The 19163-nt window shown below is 32.4% G+C and overlaps 1 protein-coding gene across 5 annotated transcripts in view; it reads right to left on the bottom strand.

Moving 5' to 3' along the window:
- MICU3 (mitochondrial calcium uptake family member 3) overlaps positions 1-19163 on the bottom strand; it is a 94947-nt gene that overhangs the window by 23212 nt on the left and 52572 nt on the right. For 2 of the 5 annotated variants that reach the window (XR_001828423.2, XM_017539622.2), the window contains exons 5-9: positions 17212-17259; positions 13547-13629; positions 11847-11918; positions 8319-8357; positions 723-818 (exon numbers count right to left, since the gene is read on the bottom strand). Coding sequence is in view for 4 of the 5 variants with exons in the window: in XM_017539622.2 (XP_017395111.1) it covers positions 723-818; positions 8319-8357; positions 11847-11918; positions 13547-13629; positions 17212-17259 (338 nt within the window). In the remaining variant the exon portion in view is untranslated. The remainder of the gene's footprint in view (positions 1-722; positions 819-8318; positions 8358-11846; positions 11919-13546; positions 13630-17211; positions 17260-19163) is intronic. The other 3 variants (XM_017539626.2, XM_017539623.2, XM_017539624.2) reach the window with 3 other exon arrangements.

Raw genomic sequence — 19163 nt, 5'->3', positions numbered from 1 at the left:
GCCTCTAATAAAGTTCTTAGGAAAAATTCTTAATAAGAAATACAAAACAGTGTTTCTAAGATACAGCCCATCTTTAAAAACTAGAAATCCCTATTGACAAGGGCATAAGAATGGGATAATGGAAGCAGTCTACTCCAATGCAGCAGTAAGATGCAGCCTAGTATCAAATTCAAAAACAGTAATAAAACTAAATAAGGTTGGTCTGTTTTTTATTTTCACTATGCACTGGCAATCTTAATGTCAAGGTAAAATATTCCTCCCTTCCTTGACTGACTGTTCCTACCATACCTTCTCACCCTCTCATACCTCTAGCCTTTGGTAAGCCACTCATTATTAATATTAGGAAATTTGTTTAAATCTAACATAACTTTGAAGGAATCTTTTACTGGGAGAAACATTTCAGCATTTCATGTAACATGGTAAATTGTAAGCGTAAAAGATTCAGTGAAACTTTAAAATATATATATATTTATATGTGTGTATATATATAATAATTTCTAGAAAGTAATTCTTAAGTAAAAAGAAACAGCATTTCCTTTTAATTAAGTTGAACTGTCAAAGCTGAGGTATTCAAATACAGTTTATGTATAGTAATTATTGCTGTACTAAAAATGGAAAATGTAACATATATTTTGGGTTTCATCACTATGACTAAAATGAAATGAGGACTAGATTAACGAAATGGCAAATAGTACAAGGACCTTGTTGAGGTTTCATTATACCTCTGCGAGGTCTGAAAAGAGTGCTTGGCTTGTGTTACGTCTCAGTGTATCCCAATAGCTTCTGGAGACAAGTTCTTCAGCATCTGTTTTAATTACCTGTAGAAGTTTTAAGAAGCACAACTGAAATCTGAAGAATAGTCACAAAGAATAATTTATACACTTTATATCTAACCAACCTTGAAAAGAAAACACATTAGCTTACCTTTTTTTGTTTTGTTTTGTTTTGTTTTCTGCTGTGCACAACAGTATTGTATTACGCTGCTGGTAACTCACGTACTTTCAAAGGTGTAATGGTATATAACCACTATTTCTAAGTGCAATGTAGCTTTGTCGAAAACAATCAAATTCTTCGATCCCTCCCTCTGCCCTTCTACTGAAAGGTGTATAACTTCTAAGAAAGAGTGAAAAAAATTCTATTCACACCTTGTGTAAAGTAAATTTGTTTAGAAAATTTTTGGTAACTTTATAGCAACCTATTAAAAGATAAATTATTGTTGGCTATCATACATCTTGCTAGTGTATCAAAGATTCAAATCTCCATACTTTTGACAAACAAAGTTTAAATTCATCCGAAACTTGTCAAAAAGAATCAGACCTGTTTTAAGTCAAAGCACTCAAAGCCACTTGAGATTTGGTATGTATGTCTATTGTGAATGGTTAAGATACTTCTTATTCTTTATTACAAGGACAAGATACTAAATTCTATCTGATAATAGAAGGAGATATCAAGAAGTGTAGATTAAGAAGTGTAGTCTAATCCCCCTAGAAGATGTCAAACTGCAAGCCTAACTTGGATCTCCATAAACAAAAATAATTAAACACAGTTTCTGTCAGGATTAATCAGGGAAGATTTCACAGGTTCTCAGGTGGTCTTCTGGTTGATGTGAGATGAAAATGCTGCATTGGGTACTCAAAAGTGACTGGATGATAACAGAACTTCTCTTTCTTTCATTTTGTGTTAATCTTTAAAAGTCCAGTGCTACTAATAAAATTACATGCATCTAGGAATTATTTCAAAGATATCCTAAGTTTTAATTCACTATTATTAACTAGAAACACTGCCCTCTGCTTATGTTTTAATAAAATCTTAATGTTAATAAAGCATTATTTAGGAGGAACCCTTTACATAACAGACATAAATATTACCATAACTATAAATGCAGCAAATTGACAGAGAATCTGCACCACTCCCTTTACTAATTATATAAGCTTTAAGCTGTTATAAACTAAACAGGTAAAACTAGCGAAAAATATAACTAATACAGTTCATTTTCTTTTAAATAGGTATGGAACAATCTCAATAAAGAATAGCTAGATTAAATGCTTAGTCTGAAAATATTATTCACATATTTTGAATGTGGATGCATTTTAAAACTGCATCTCAGAAGGTTAGCATGTGATAAAGAAAGGGATCATTAAATCCACCAAAGTAGAAAATAAGGCTTACTGTGCGCTATTAGGAGAGTAATAGGAATGATTCACTTTGTGAAGCCATGCCTCGTCCTTACTTCCAAACACTGTCCTCTCTCTCTCTCTCTCTCTCTCTCTCTCACACACACACACACACACACACACACACACACACAAAAATACATATTTACAACATATTAAGAGAGAAAATTAGTTTAACCAAACATATATTTTGTAGATAAGAAAAAGAAGTAAATATATTAAAATATATTAATTATCTCCAAATGATGGGGTTAGGGTAATTTAAATTTTCTTCTTTTTGCTTTCCCATATTTGAAAATATTTTCAAAATGTGTATTTATCTATCAGGATAATATACAACTTTTTAATTTTAAAAAATCTTATTTAGCCGCTGCAGAAAGCTTTCCAGTTCATTATTTAGCCTCAGGGATTTATGCTAGAATATACTACTGAATTGCTGTAACTGGATATCTTTGTTTTTGTTTTATCTTACATCATTTTTAAAATAATTATAAAGTTTCTGAGGGCAGAAACAATATCCTTACAGCAACTACTGCTGCAGGAAAAAATAGCTAATAAATCAGTGATATACCTAGCATACTCACTGATTCCTATAGATATATCTGTTCTGGAGATAGTTTTAAATTTTTTAATCAATAATTTGAATGATGAAATTAAGAGTAAATTCTCAGAAATGCAAACTAGTAGGTAGTTTTATCACCAAGAAAATATAATATAAGGAGGATATTTTACATAAGCTTAAAGTAGCAATGAAAATCAGACTAGATTTTAACAGCAAGAAATGCAAAGCAAATACAAAACCAGAACATATTGATTCATACAGGCTAAGTAAGGAAAGGCTGATACAGAAAAATGCCCAGGCGTAACTGGGCACTGTGAAGGCTGTGAAACAGGTAACTATGATGCTTTGATACGTAACTAGTAGGCAAATCTGCAAAGACTTCCTGAAGTTTTCTCGGTTATCTTTGTTTGTTATCTGAGCTACTGGCCCCTTTACCAGATGTCATGTTAAGTGTGTCGACATTCATTGGAAGAGGTAAAAGAATAAACAGGTAGGTAGCCAGAACTTCACAAATGAATGGCACAGGCAAAATGATGTCCTGGATGTAGTGTGCCCTGAAAGTCTGACACATTTTTTGCTTAAGTTCAGAGTCTATCATTGACAGAACTTCCTTAAACTTTGTAGTTTTGGTCAAAATTTTCCAATGCCTTTTTGTGTGAGCCAAAGCAAGACCCCATTCAAGGCAGTCCATGATACATATGACTGAAAGGGAGGGAGAAAGGAAGAAAGAAAGGAAGGAAGGAAATAAAAAAGGGAGGAAGCAAAGAAGGAAATAGAGAAGGAAGAAAGGAAGGAAAAAGGAAGTTAGGAGGAAAGAAGACTGATTTAGAGATGATGGTTAATATATCACTGTGGTAAGCACAATAATGGCTCCCTAAAGTTGCCCATGTTCAGACACGCAAATACCCTGTCTGAATAAATGGTCTGAGAAGGTATATTCAGAGATTAAACAAACTAGGGGAAAAATTAAGTAACAGCTCATAGGAACAGACAGTAAACTGTCTTTGCTATTAGTGATATTTGAACATAGACACACACACACGCAAATTAAAACTATATCTTTATAATTTGTGTCACTGTGACAACCACGGCCCTAAAAGCTGTAATCTGAGACTTATTTAAAGTTACATGGGACTTCACCCTAGGTATGTCATAGGAAAAAAAGAAAAAGAAAACCAAACACAATCCTCCCGGGAAGAACATACCCATAATCTAGTCCTTAAAGAATCTGAACAGAGACATTCTAATAAATGTATGCTCACAACGCAAAATTGCTAAAGACATAAGAACATAAGCTACCCTAAATGAGACCCAGCAGAAACAAACAGAACCAGATGTTCAGACTTTTAATACTGAAATGATTAGACATGGAATATAAAATAAGTTTGATAACTTTAAAAAGTATGAAGCTACATTTGAAAGGATTATTCAGGAAAAACAGACTATCAGAAATTATTATACTCTTAGAAAAACAGCCAAATAAAAGTCTTAGAAATTTAACCACTGAAATTTAATATCAGATTATATATCTCTGGTAGAATTAATGGACTAGAAATATGAAGAATTATACAGAATGCAGCATGAAAAAAAAATATGGCAAACTGTAAAAGAGAAATTAAGAGGCATAGAGGAATGAGAATCTTTTCAATATTTGCTGTGATGAGCAGGAAGTATGCATACAGCACTACTGCTGCATACTGAAGTACCATGTTGTCTTGAGAAAGAACACATGTGTGATAGTTTGTGTTGCCACCTGAACTAGCCACTTTTTTCATGAGATACCACTTTTACTTGAAAGAACAACTAATAGATAAACCATGTTATTCAGACTTCAGTATCTGGTAGGCATGCTTTTAGAAAATGAACCAATTGAGCCTGTTACCTCAAAGTAAACAACTTACAGTATTTATTGCCAAAATAACATATTGCAACAGATTGAATGCAAAAAACAGCTATGAGAAACAAGCTGTCTTCTACTAAGCCAGACATTAAAGAGATTTGCAAAAAATGTAAAACAATCCCACTCTCCTCCCTGCATTTTTGAAGTTATTTTTCCTAAATTGTTTATGTTAACATATACTGACTTTTTAAATTATTGTTTTAAAATAGACTAATATTTTTAAATTCTCAGTTTTAACTTCTAATAATGGTGAATATATAATATATAACCTAGGTAAACAAAATCTCTTTTGGATCCTCAACAACTTTCAACAATGTAATGGGATCACAAGACCACAATGCTTGAATGCCACTGTTTACAGCAAAAAAATGGACTACATACAACACAGATGAAACAATCACAGTGTTGAGCCAAAGAAACAAGAGACAGAAACAGTCATATAAAATGATTCCAGTTATATAAAGTACAAAAAGGGGTAAAACTAAACTACATTTTTAGGATCCCTAAGTAGGGGATAAAACCATAGAACAAAGCAAGTAAGTGATTTACATGAAAGTCATGATTCTGTTTATCTTTTGAAGGACACTGAGGGATTACGAGTGGGGACACATATGAAGGGGATTCATGGTATATGGCAGTATTTTATTTCTTGATCTATGTGATGGTTATAATTTTATTTTTATTGTATATTTGTATTTTAATTATAGAAAATTTCTGAACTAAAATATATTTTAAAACTCAGGGAAAACTTCGTCATCACTACAGGAAAAAACAAAGTAGTACAAAACATTAAAAGAGAGGTAGATAGTGTATTTATTCTGATAACTAAAAGAGATTTTAGGGCAAAACACATTTCTAGAGATCTAGGGATAGCATATAATAGAAGATTCAATTCACTAAGACAATAAAAATCTATAATCTTATACAGGTAACAACGATTCAAAATATATAAAATTAAGAAAATTCTAATTAGAAGTTAGCAAATCCATTATAATGTGTAATTTAACATACTAGTTGAAAAATTAGCAGACAAAAACATTAGTAATGACAGAGAAGATTTAAAACACATCACTAACATGCTTGGTAATAGATATTAGTATATATTACAACCCTGTACCCCAAATTGGAGAATACACATTCTTTTCAAATACAGATCATGTACGAATATCAATATTGTTTTAGTCCATTAAAAAGTCTCAATATACATCAAAGAATTGGTATAAAAACTGGTATATTTTCTGTTGGCAATGAAACTAGGAGAATTCAGAACAATCTTTTTAAAAATCCTGTAATGTATGCCAAAGTCAAATCTACTTGACTATTGGCATTATTTATCCATTTGAATGTTTGTACTTCCTTTCATCACTGTGCAATGATGAAATTAAGAGTTGACCATATGAGAAATATGAAAAGAATCAGGGTTATTTGGAACAGAAAAGGTTATAAGGCAACAGCTATCTTCATCAATACGAAGGTGTATGCTCACTCTTACGGTGTAGCAGGAAACAATGTGATGGAAAATAGACTCTACTGTAAGAGTGATTAAATTTTGGAACAGTCTACTACAGAGCCCACAGAATCTCTGTCTCCATAGTAAAAAGCCAAGCAGGTCACTGCTTTCCTTGAGGAAACTTCTTGCTAAAGGTAGAAACTGGCTATTATAAATCTCTTACGTTATAACCAGCTCTGTGATCTACGCTCAAATTAGATACTTGAGTTAATTCACAACTCCGGAAACTAGCAGGTAATTGCTAGTTAATTCATAATACCATACTAATAGATTTATGTAATACTTATATCAATGATATTTCATACACATTTTCAGGCTGTTGGATTTTTTTTCTAATTTTAAATGAATTTCCCTGTTTGCTTGTAGTTTATAAAAATAGTAACACCTTATTGAGCAAAAATTTTTCTATCATAGGAAATAAAGTTAGTTGATCTAACCAAGTAAACTCCTAAGGGAATTGAAAAATCATGTAACATTTAAGACTGTGTATAAAAGTGACATCAAGTTACATCACCTTAACGTGCATTTTACATGTGAGAAAAAGCTATCTTCTATACAATGATATAAAGACAAAATATATTACCACAATAAAATGTAAAATCATATTTTTTATTAAACAGATACAATGTAAATGAACTTTGCGATTTAAGTCTGCTTCTCAATATTATTCTCTTAATGTCTGAGTGACTATAATTTGTATATATAGTTTAAACTAGAGGAATATTTGGATCTATTTTCTTTTAGCAATATTATTCTGAGATGCAATTTAAAAAAATGCAAAATCACCCTATATAAAAATTACTTATGAGATTAAGGGGAAAATAGAAGTTGTCAAAGTTAGAAAAATGGTTCATATAATGATGACATATTACATTAGAAAAATAAATCATAAAGTCCTAAGTATTATTAACATTTATTAAGATTTACATGGAATATGGCATTATAATCTGTGATTTTCATCTTATACATTCTATAATTTTTTAAAATCATTAACAGAGTAATCCTTTAAAAATTTAAAGGAAATGACAGGCTTTATTTAATGGAAAATGGTAGTGATGTTTATAGATAAAGTATCTTGTAAGTAATCAAAACAATTAGTTATATGGATCCCATGGACTTGGCTGTTTCCCAAGCCATTCTAGGTCCATTTTGTATGACGAGGATAAACATCTTAGGTTTACTTTATGCTAATCTGCCTCCAGTAGGTGTTTAAATCTATAGCAAGAATTAGTTTTTATAGTTTGGAATTTTGATTGGGAGGCAACACATCTACTTTTAGAATTGTACACTACAACTAGAACACTTTTAGCAGGTAACGTTAAATCAGTGTCCCTGAATTCAAAAGCTCCTAGGGTAGAATTTCTATAAATTGAGGGATCCTTTTAGGAGGCTTAGGGATCCTTGGGGAAATTAAGTGACCTGCACATGTTTACATTCAAAAAAGGCCATGTCCTGTTGTTCTTTAGTAGCTAGGCTAACCTAAAGTGCTGACTTCCTTTGGAGAAAAGAATGAAGAAAGCTCAGCATAAGGAGAAGAGTACAACTGGAAATTCATCTACAGAAATTCTCAATTTTTTCAAGACAAGGAGTCTGAAAATCATTATTCTTTTTAGAAATAATATGATAAACTGATACAAACATATCAAGTAGCAGCTGACACCAGGTTTTTGTGTAGACCAGAGGAAACAGGCAGGGAACAAAGGCTTTAAAAAAAATTTGTGGGCAAAAGTGAAAACTAAAAAAAGCCTATCCATTAAGACACTTCTTTATTAGAATTAAACAAAGACTGTGCATAAGATGAATAGATCCGGTTCACAAAATACCTGTGTTCTGTAGGAACACAGCCTGAGAATCTGCTCTCCCTACATAACTCTTCAAAGACTGCCAAAAAACATAAAATTTCAATTATTACGTTTTAGTTGTTGTACACTTACCTTTTCCTTATTTTAATCTAAAGTTAAAGATATACAATTGTTCTGCATATTTTAGTCTTCCCATAAATCTAGGAGTGAAATGTAAAATTATGGCTTCATTGCACCTATTATATTCAATAAATTCCGAAACATTCTATTTAAAAACAGCAGATATAGCTTTATATAAAGAAATAACATTTATTCAAGTATAACAGGTGAGGGCAATATACATAAAGAACATTTAAAGTATTGTACATACACTATTAGTAGGAGAATGGTATCCATAAAGTTGAAGACGCTGACATACAGCACAAAGGGCCAAATGAAGTGTCATATTTCAGAACGAACCCAAGTACAGCGAAAGAAAAAAGGAAAAAGACGACAAAATAATCAATTAGGAAGGGCAAATCATTATGCTACATTCTATATAGAGCACACAAACAATACAAGTGGGATAAATGTTAAAGATGAGTAGCAAAGTTTTAAAAATCTCAGATAATTAAACATTAAATGAATTTGTGCTCATTTCAACCATTTCATTTTAACCTTCTAATAGAACTACTGCTTTGAGTAAAAGCAGTAGTTGTCCTTAGGTATGCAGTTTGATTTGGACATGCTTCCGCAATGCTACATGGCATGGGGAAAATCCAGATAGAGCAGCACGGCAGTGGAAATGGTATGAGGGACCTGTGCTAGCATCCTGCTCTACTATTATCAGTGCTGTGATATTAGGCACATTCATCTCTCTGAGACTGTTTTCTCATCTGCGAAGCAGATATAATACTTACCTGGTAGGACTGTCATGAGGACTAAATGGGAGTAACATTTACAATGAGCATAGCATGGAGCTTAGCACATAGTAGGTGTCCCAAGAAATGTGATGTTCGTTTCTCTTTTCCCTTCGGAAGTGCAGTTTTATTTTGGCATATATTTTTAACTTTAGTTTTGATGTAATTTTTATTTGGGTATGTTAAATTCAGTTTAAAGTAGCTGCATGATTCTACTAATTAAAGAATAACTTTAAGTTTTCCTATTAACTAACCTTTTTGAGTGTTTATTATATTTCACATGGTTAAGTAGCTATGTGCTTTAATCTCCATACCCATCACATGTGGTCATTACTCCTAATGCCCCCATTGTATAAATGAAGAAAATCGAGGAACAGAGAGGTTAAGGACATTGTCCAAGGTCACCCAGGTAATGTGTGGCGGAGCTAATACTTAAACCCCAAAAATCTGACTCCTGAGCCTGTTCTATGCTATCTCTCTTATGTAATTAATATATTTTTACAATAAGCTAAATTTTAATTGCTTCAACACTCAGCAGAATGTTATAAGAATATGCAGAATCTTATTGTCATTTCCATCACCTTGATAACATCACCTTACATTTTACATAATCTTTTCTAAGTAAAGTAGTATAAATAAAATCTTTGATAACTAAAATCTTTGGTAACTAAAGTAGTATAAAATAAAACTTCCCTGATTTGGATTTGCGTTATTTAAAATGTGATTAATTAACAATGTTAACACTAACTGTCATTACTGCTAAACACAGTAATTTGTAGAGAGCTGTATTTCTGTACTAAATATTATTTCTGAATTGTTTTAAGGAAGAGTTCTGATAGCTAAATTATAAAAGTAAGATTTTAGAAGCACTATTTAAGTTATATAAAACGAATACTTCTGAGGTATCTGTGGATATCAAAGGCTTTAGTAAGCATTCATTTATATATAAATAAATTATATATTACTTAAAAGTTATTTTAATCTGTTATTTAAAGCAAATCTCCTTCCCCATATATTTGCTAGGGAATGGTTCATTAACCCATATAAAAGTAAAATAATACAATTTAGGGTATGCTGGTATAATTTAGATTTTATAATTCAGATGAACTTTCCCTAATTAATCTAAGTTAATGAGGTCTTACTATATCACTGTTATAAAACATTTGCATTAAATTAATATTAAAATATTAAATTTCTTATACCTTGGCTGCAGTGATGCTCAGAGCCAAGTTTTGTGCTAACACTGTACATTTTCCCAGTGTGCACTGTCTGCTATTATTTTTCCCTTTTTTAAAATCTCCCTTTAATTACTTGATGGCCACGTTAGTAAATGTTAATGATTAGAATACTACTGTATTTTTACTGTAAGATGCTTAAGTCCTCTCTGGAAATAGTATAAGTAAACAAGTAAATAAAACAATTATATTTATATCCATTGAAATACTATCTACTTTATCATTAAAGTATATCAATAGCTATATTAACATTATTCAACTTCCTTAAATAGTATTTTATTAACAACTTGCTTATTCAGTCAATTATAGTTAATCTATCAAAGTTAACCTATCACAGTTAACTTTTAGCTGTTTACTCATTTAGTATATTACCTACAGGAAATAAAATTTAGGAAGGTATTCAGTTCTCTAGTCTTCTTTGCTAATACTCTAACGGTTGCGTTTATGGGGCTATTCATGTAGGATTTATTGATCACAATTTGAAAACCATGAGACCTGAATTAAGTAGAGAACTACTATTGCCCCTTTTAATACTTGACGAACATTACAATCAATTCTTTGATTTTCTTAAGATTGTCTTCCATAACCTTTGTCAATAGTATACTGAGGGATGTTCAATGACTACTGAGAATTACAGAATAGTCAAATATCCTACAAAGCAGTAAGTGCTACACAATCCTGATAATCTGCTTTTATTCAACTAAATATAAATGTATACTTCATAAATCTATTGGGATTGAATATGGCACACATCTGCTATAGATAATCTATGTTAAGAAAAACCTAATGCATATTCTTATAACAATGAGAATAATAAAGTTTTAGCTCTCTGAAGTTAATAATTTGAATTTCACGTAAGACAATTAAACTGCACAGGGCCATTAATTTGCAAATAAAATAATTATCATTTACATGCCAACAAAATTCACTGTATTTCTAGTTACCTAAGTACCAAAGAAATATATCACAGTGGATAAAAGTGAGGTTTTGGAGCTGGCCAGACACAGGTTCAAATCTTTGGCTTTGCCATTTAATAACTATGTAACTTTGGACAAGACACTTAACCTTCACAATTAGCAGTTTTCTCATCTATAATTATGGATAATAAGAGAACTGTTGGGTAGATTAAATGAGAAATGTATGGAAAGCACCTAGAATAGTGCCTGATGGTAAGGTCTTAGTAGCTGTTTGTTATTTTTATTACGTGAACCTGGCCTATGGTCAGGCTGAAATACTTCAGACAAAAAGAAAACTAGTTAGGAAGATGGAGGGCAATGGCTGTTTAACTTCAGAAAAAGATGAAAATATTATATATCCCAGGAGAACAATCTCTAATATATATATTCCTCTAAGAATGCAAAAAAAAGTATTTCCTTGTATTTGTTTCAACAGTCATATTTTTATATTACCACTAAATTCTCTCACATTATAATTAAATCTTTGCAATTCACCTTTAAATTTTTACATGCATAATGATCTGTATTAATCTATTGTACGATATACCCTTCAAATCTCACAGATAACAATATGGATGAAAATGATTTAATGAATGATTATGGATACAGATGTTTAATATCAATATTTGAAGTAAATATTGATATCAATGCATATAAATACTGAAGCAATTTTTCTACATAAAAACTTTAGAAAGTTTTCAAGAAAGGGACAGCTTCAAAGTTACAAACTTTAATTATTGTTTCTTAACATGAATAAAATAATTGTTGCCTAAAAAACCCACCTAAAGCTACTATAAAGTATTCTTACCAGCATTGCACGCTTTTCTTCATCTCCTTTAGTTTCTCTCTTTTCATTTTTTTTCCTGAATATCTCTTGTAGCTGACAAAGAAAGCAATCATGAATCAAATATCCAACAAGAGTTTCTGGGCACCTATCTACTATTCTGGACTACGTATATTCCAAAACCAAAAAACAGCTTCATCTACCAAGAACATTTAAACAACTATAGATACATTTTCTGATTTCAGTTTTTTTCTGCTAAGAAAATATATCCTTTGGTATTGGTAACCCATAATTAAGTTAAATGTACTTAATGTTACAGTTTTACTTCATCTCTAAAATGCAGACGTCCACACAGGGAACTTCTAATGAACTGAGTTCCAAAAGTTAATCTTTTACTTGAAGTCAGGGGGATGGAACTTGGCAGTATAGACATAGAATGTTATGTAGAAAAAACAGGCCCAGGCCCATTCTGAAAGTTCCTAAAATACAGTCGTGCACTCTCATAAGAAAATGACACTAAACTTGGGCATTTTCAGATGGTAGAAACACACATATAACTATTGTCATCAAATTGAAAACTGCCATCTCCCCATCATTCTGCCAAGCGCTGAAATGAAGGCTCCAGCTCCAGTGGCTTGGCTCAGGGACTATACCTGGGCAAGGGCTGCATGGGTGAGAGTTTAAGCCTTCTGATAAATCCCAGTAATTAGTCTGATTGTTTCCCTTTGAATGGCTACTAATTAGCTTCTGATGAGGATTTTTATCGTTTCTCTTTCCTACTAAGAAAAAGAATGATGTCATAGACTTCTTCTGAGTTTCAGCTTCTGAAGTAAATATGAGGCTCTTTCAGAGGTTTTCTAAGGAATTTTAAACAGCTATGTTACAAAGGAAAAGTAGAAAATAAAATGGCTGTTCAGGAGGTAGGGCCATAATTAAAAAGAAAACAAAAAAGAAGAAAAGAAAAATGACTGTTGATTTCCCTTTCTTTTACTAGGAGAGTGTAGGTAAAGATAGAGTGTAATATGTATGTTACTCTAAGAAATAAATTATTTTCTATTTCAAAGAAAAAAGCAGACTAACCATTTTGTCACCAAAAAAAAAAAAAGATGCAAAACACATGGGTAAAAAGAAAGAGAAAAATTCTGGAAGGAGGGTATGGGAAGTTGAGTGAGCAGCTGAAGTCACTATCAGACCAGCACCAGAGCTGGACCAGTCAAAGAAACGTCAAAAGGTAAATACCTAAGAACTATCAGCCTTTGGTCAAAGATAAGAGAAAGGAACAGGGAAGTGGGAACAAGACTGAAATACAAGGCAGGATTAAGTGGAAAAGAAAAGAAAAAAAAAATCATGAATCCTAATTGAGAAGGAAGAGAAGTTTCTATGGAAGGAGTTGTGCCTAGGTGGCTGAAATGATGGGGACTGAATATTAACAGGGCATATTTAACTTGAGGACTGCCTGTTATCCACCCAACAGAAAACTCCTGATACATTTCACACTTTTAGTTAATGTAAAAACAACAGTAATCATCATATACTGAATGTAATTTATATTTGTATAATGTAAATATTGTTCAAGTACCTGAGTACCTACTTTATTAAATAAAGGCAAAAGCATAAGCTTTTCACTATTTTCCTTACAGTAGTATTGCCAACAAGGCAAAAATGTAAAACTTTAAGTAAGCAATATTTAACCATTGATAAAATGCAGCATATAACATACATACCACCAAAAACTCTTTTTTATCCACCATCTCATTGCCATCAGTGTCAAACATGTTGAAAGCTATTCTGAACCCTGCATGTGGCTCTGCCAGAAAAAACAGAAAAGGTATTCATAAAATGGAAAAATGTATCTTAAAGTACAAACTCCACATTAGTTGTAAAGTTACTCACATTCTGTACAGAAAAAGTTTCTTTATCCAAGAAATTAAAAGTAACATGTTACTACTGGTTAAATATAGTTAAATATAATAAAAGCATATGAAAGGATATATAGTTCTGCTTTACATATTAGTACACTTAATACAAATTGATAATATACTTTAAAAGTACTTCTGTGATACTTGTTGCATAGCACTGAAAGAAAAATTTGAATACTTTCCTTATTTCTAAAAATCAGTACTTCTCTTTCTTATCCAAAATCTGTTGGTTTAAAAGGAAAATATCAACTCATCATATTTTAAATATATTTAATATGTTCAGCTACTTAGTGTGGCAGGAAAAAAAAAATGTGACGCAATGGACTAGTTCCGATTTTTGGGAAAATTCTAACTGAAATGACCTACGAAAGTAAATGCTAAACATAAGAGATTATACATTTGAGTTTAAACTTCTAGAGGCTTCAAAAACAGAAATATAAAACAAAAGAAGATTGAGTATGTAATTACCAATTCCCCCAAAATACAAGGAACTATTGCTTTTCTGAAAAAGACAGACTTTGACATACTATGAAGTGCTTCAATTTCATGAACCTTATAATAATGAGGTTCAATCTCTTTCTCCTTTTCACTTCTAAGCATAAAGGAGAAAACTTGGGCACAAGAAAACTTGAAAGTGTCCTTCAAAGAGAAGCTCAGTGGACATGCCTTTCTCAAAACACTGGATCTTTTCTTTTGAGATGACTGTGGGGGAGGGGCACAACGTTTAAAAAGGGACCCCCCACAGATATATTTGCTACCACCTGTTGTGAAATCTTGAACCTGCAAGAGAAGCACTGATAGTGTCCTACTTTCTTAACTGGTAACAGTTGTCTCTGAAAATAACAGAAACAGAAGCCAGTCCTTTATGCAAGCTCACTTCTTGCATGTATTTTAGGAATCTAAATTTACTTTCATTTTCATTTATTTCTTTGACAAAAAAATACAAATGTATGCCACCTCTCTCTAATATCCAAGTTTTAAATTTTAAAAAAATACATATAGAAAAGAAGTCCTCCTTACAAGCATTGTTTGGAGGGAAAAATACACTACAAAGTAAAGAGGAGACACTTATAGACAGGTAACCAAGATTATGTAGCTCACTTCCTGCCAGCCCTCTTTTCACATTTTTCTTAGTTCTAGTCTAAACAATATCCCATAATTTTTCAAATCACACTCTTAGAAGCTTCTGTTGGTGAGACCTAAACTCCAAAGAAAGTTTCACAGCACCCAAAGATCCTAACCTTTCTGTGCCAAAACCCACTATATATGTTTTTTTCTGACACTCCTAAACTATACCCTGTTGCATCAAAACAAGTGGCTTTCCTAGCCAACATTATTTTTATTCTTGCCTATCACACTGCTGGTTTAGGTACATAATTTAACTATTAATGTTGCATCCATCATTGTTCTGGCAAACAAGTTAGCTTTTCAACACATCTTGGAGATGCTCCTTCGCACCCACTCTAATTCTCAGGGTAGCAACATTGACTGGACTTGCTTCATTACTATGCCTTTGCAGAGTGGATCAACGACAGGTAGCCCTGTTACAAAATGTACAATACTAGCTCTTCAGCACTAACATTTTAATTCATTTAAAGTCTGAAACTGCCATTGCAAAATTATAAAGGAGACAGTGAAAGAGATCTGACTAACTCCACCTTGCTTTAACCTCCAAGCTCTGCTCATTCAGTTGGCCCTTGTTTAGTTAGTTAGGCCAAACTAACTTTGGGAGGAACTTATAGTTAAAAACAAAGATGATAAGAGCCCTTTCCCAAAACAAACCTCCTTCTTGCCTGGGGACTAGACTGCCTTTCTAGGACTAACAAATTACCCACAAGATTAGAAATTATGGTTTAGGAGTCATGCAGCTTGAGCTACAAGATTCTGACCCTCCATAAATTGCTCCTGGGGATAACATCACTATTGTAAAACCTAAGACCTGTGCTTGAGATATTTTGTAGACCCCACACTTGATGGATCAGCTGGCACTACATGGAATGATAAACTGGCTCATCTGGTCTTGTGGCTCCCACCCAGGAACTAACTCAGTGAAAGAAAAAAGCATTGACGCCCTATGATTTTATCTTTGACCTAACCAACCAGCACTTCCGACTCACCCACCCGCTACCCACCAAGTTATCCTTAAGAACTCTGATCCCTGGATGCTCAGGAAACCCAGCTGAGTAATAATAAAACTCCGGTCTCCTGCACAGCCAGCTCAGTGTGAACTACTCTTTCTTTTTGCATCCCCTGTCTTGATAAATTGGTTCAGTCTAGGCAGTGAGCAATGTGACAAGTCCAAGAGAAAAAAATAAAGGAAGATAATTTTTGAAACATGTATGTGAGTACATGTACACATTCCTTCTTCTCAAAACTTACTTGAACAGAACTCAATGTTAATTAACAACATTCCTCATTAAGTTACAAAGTTAAGAATAACACAGTGGTGTGAATTTTTTAATCAAAGAAGTACAAGGTATTTTTAGATTTGTTTCTAATGACAGTTTTATTGATGTTCTTGTCTCCATGCATCTCCACAATCCTCACAACTGGAAATTCCACTAACAGTATTCTTTCATATATTCCTTTCTTCATTCATTTACTAACTACTTTTTGGGTTAGTGTACATGTGCAAGATACTGTTCTTAATACAGAGATGAACAAATAAGATAAAATCTTTGCCATAATGGACCTTGCATTCAAGTGTCAGGAGACAAACAAGGGCATGTAAACCAATAATACTTTCAAATAGTCTGATATGAAGAAAATGAAGCAGAGTAAAGAGATATAAAGAGAGAGGGAGCTATTTTAGAGAGGTTGGCCAAGTAAGGATGTGTTCAGTCTTCACATTTGAAAGGAAACCTGAACAATGTTTATTATCTTGGGGATCCTGAGGATTAGTACTGATGGCACAGGAAGCAGAAGGTACAAATCCTTGAGGTGGGAATTCAAGGAACAGAAAGGCCAGGTGGCTGGAACACAGTAAACTATAACAAAATTTTCTCCATTAAATGCAAATAAATTAACTGAAAACCTAGCAAACCCTTCATACATTTCCTAAGAAATGCTGCACATGAGAAGAAGAAAAAGTTTTGGATGTGAATAATGAGTATTCTCATAGACTCGAGAGACTCTAAAATATGATTCAAATGAGTATAGTAGGAAATTTACAAATTATTACATGTCATGATCTTTGTAGTCTCAGGTAGATTAAAGCCAGAAGAATTGATATATAGTATTAAATTTATAATTTATAAGCATTTATTACTATACCATAAGTTGTAACAGTTATGTTTTTGACTCTTCACAGTGCTATGCTTAGCATTTTTCTATGGCATTAAACATGAATTTTGCAGAACAACACAGATAGTGATTTTCAAGAGTAAGAGAATCTAAGAAAGATCTGCTTTGTGAGATTCTGTTTAAAAAATAAAGCTGCATCCAGAAATAAATTTAATAAGTATACTTACTTGTTAAAATACATAAAAGAAAAAGATATTCTGTGTAAGAAATCACACCTACAAGAAAAATAGTATCAGTTATGTTATATGTATGAAATATTATTGTAACAGCAATAAATGCTATAGCTTATAGTTTTGAAAACAGATACTAGATATTATTTTAAATAATTATTATAAAACTATAGCAAATGAAGCAACAAATTTAATTTTACTTAATTATTCCACATGCCTCTGTAGAAACCCATATAAAATCATTATGCTCTCAAATATATTGGCAAAAAAAGCAAAATCATAATGTATACTTATAGCAGTAACTTTTAAACTTGTTGCTAGTTTCTAATATATGACTGTTAAAATAAAAAGGTTGTCAAGTCCAACAGAGCTTAAAGGAAAAAAAAAAAGAAGTAAAAATTAAAAGGCTAGAAATGGTTAATTAACACTGAAAAGTGCTTAATTACTCTTTAGTAACCTTTGGATGAAACATTTAGACATTGTTACTTAGAAATTTGTTTCTGCTTTGCATTTTAAGAATAAAGCTCTATAGTCACGACGTTTCTGGCTTTCAAATTATCTTCAATGCATCTATTAAATGTACTCCCAAGAAGTTTTTATTGTAACTAAATGGCTTATACTTTCTGTATGTCACATCCTGAGTTCTCTGTAACTGCAAACTTACAAACTTTAAAAGGAGTGTGTTCGAAGTAAATAAAAATGTGCATTCCATTATTTGAATTCTTGCTTTTGGAATACAACACCCAAAACTAGATTTAGTGCTTTAACTGACCTTCCAAGTAGATATTGGGAAGATTAACAGCAGGAGTATGTATCTACAATAGTTATTTAGATATCAGATAGTTGTGATGCTTGGTAAAAGGGTATAAAAATCCCTAAATTAACCAGATTATGAACTTTAAAACTCCATTTATCTGGTGTTCTTTGAGGCTGCCTTCTTTGTTACAGAACAAAGAGAAGAGGAGTCACTGTCAGGCAGTTTGTCAGAGACGTGAAGGGCACTACCCCGGGGGCCCTAAAAGCATTCATTCCCTTCTTTTGTTTATACTAGAATATTGTGACCTATAGACAGATAGTTCTGGTTGACTGCCATGAATGTTATGGTAGAAAGATTCTGGAATGGTCAATGTATATAAAGATACAATACTTAAGAGTCCATAGGGATCCCTAAAACAAGGAAAGAAAAGCATAAAAGAAGCGGGGGAAAAGGAAATGGGATGGGAAATGGGCATTCTGTCTCCATAATCCTATCTCACTAACTGTTGTTCTAGCGACCTGGTAGAATACACAGGAGATGTTGGTTGGTATAAAGAATTTTAATAGCTGCTATGCATCTTTTATTTGATAGTTAACTCAAGATTTCTCTCAAGTAAAGGACTACTTAATAGTGAGTGTCCTGACCATGACTATCATGGTAGGCACTAGTCTGTAAGAATACATAGATAATGAGGCGACTTAAACCACAGGGAAGAAAAATGAAGTGAAACTCATGATACGTTATAATAATTTAATAAAAATGGTAAAGGAAAAGAGAAAATACTACTGAAGTATATAAAAATATACTGAACCGTATTTTTAATGCTTTCCAACTACAAAAATGGAATACTACAAATCTACGTCTTCAATTTATTTATGGCATCCAGGATCAAAAAAAAAAAAATGTTAGGCATATAGTAATGGTGTGATCTTTAGAAACAGAGGATAAGAAAGATGTCAACTAGGTTTCTTTTGAAAATTCAATCCAAACAAATTTTAAGGGAAGCTCCTTAAAAGTGTTACATTGTTAAATTCCTATACATGACACATTACAGTTGGCTATTTATAATTCTCTATATGTTTTAATAAATGCATATAATTTTTTTTTTTTTTTTTTTGAGAGGAATTTCACTCATGTTTCCCAGGCTGGAGTGCAATGGCGCGATCTCGGCTCACCGCAACCTCCGCCTCCT

This window comes from Cebus imitator, unplaced genomic scaffold (assembly GCF_001604975.1).
Source record: "Cebus imitator isolate Cc_AM_T3 unplaced genomic scaffold, Cebus_imitator-1.0 Scaffold120, whole genome shotgun sequence".
NCBI lineage: Eukaryota > Metazoa > Chordata > Mammalia > Primates > Cebidae > Cebus > Cebus imitator.
Note: the sequence above shows the minus strand (reverse complement) of the source record. Positions and strands in the feature narration are given on the sequence as shown.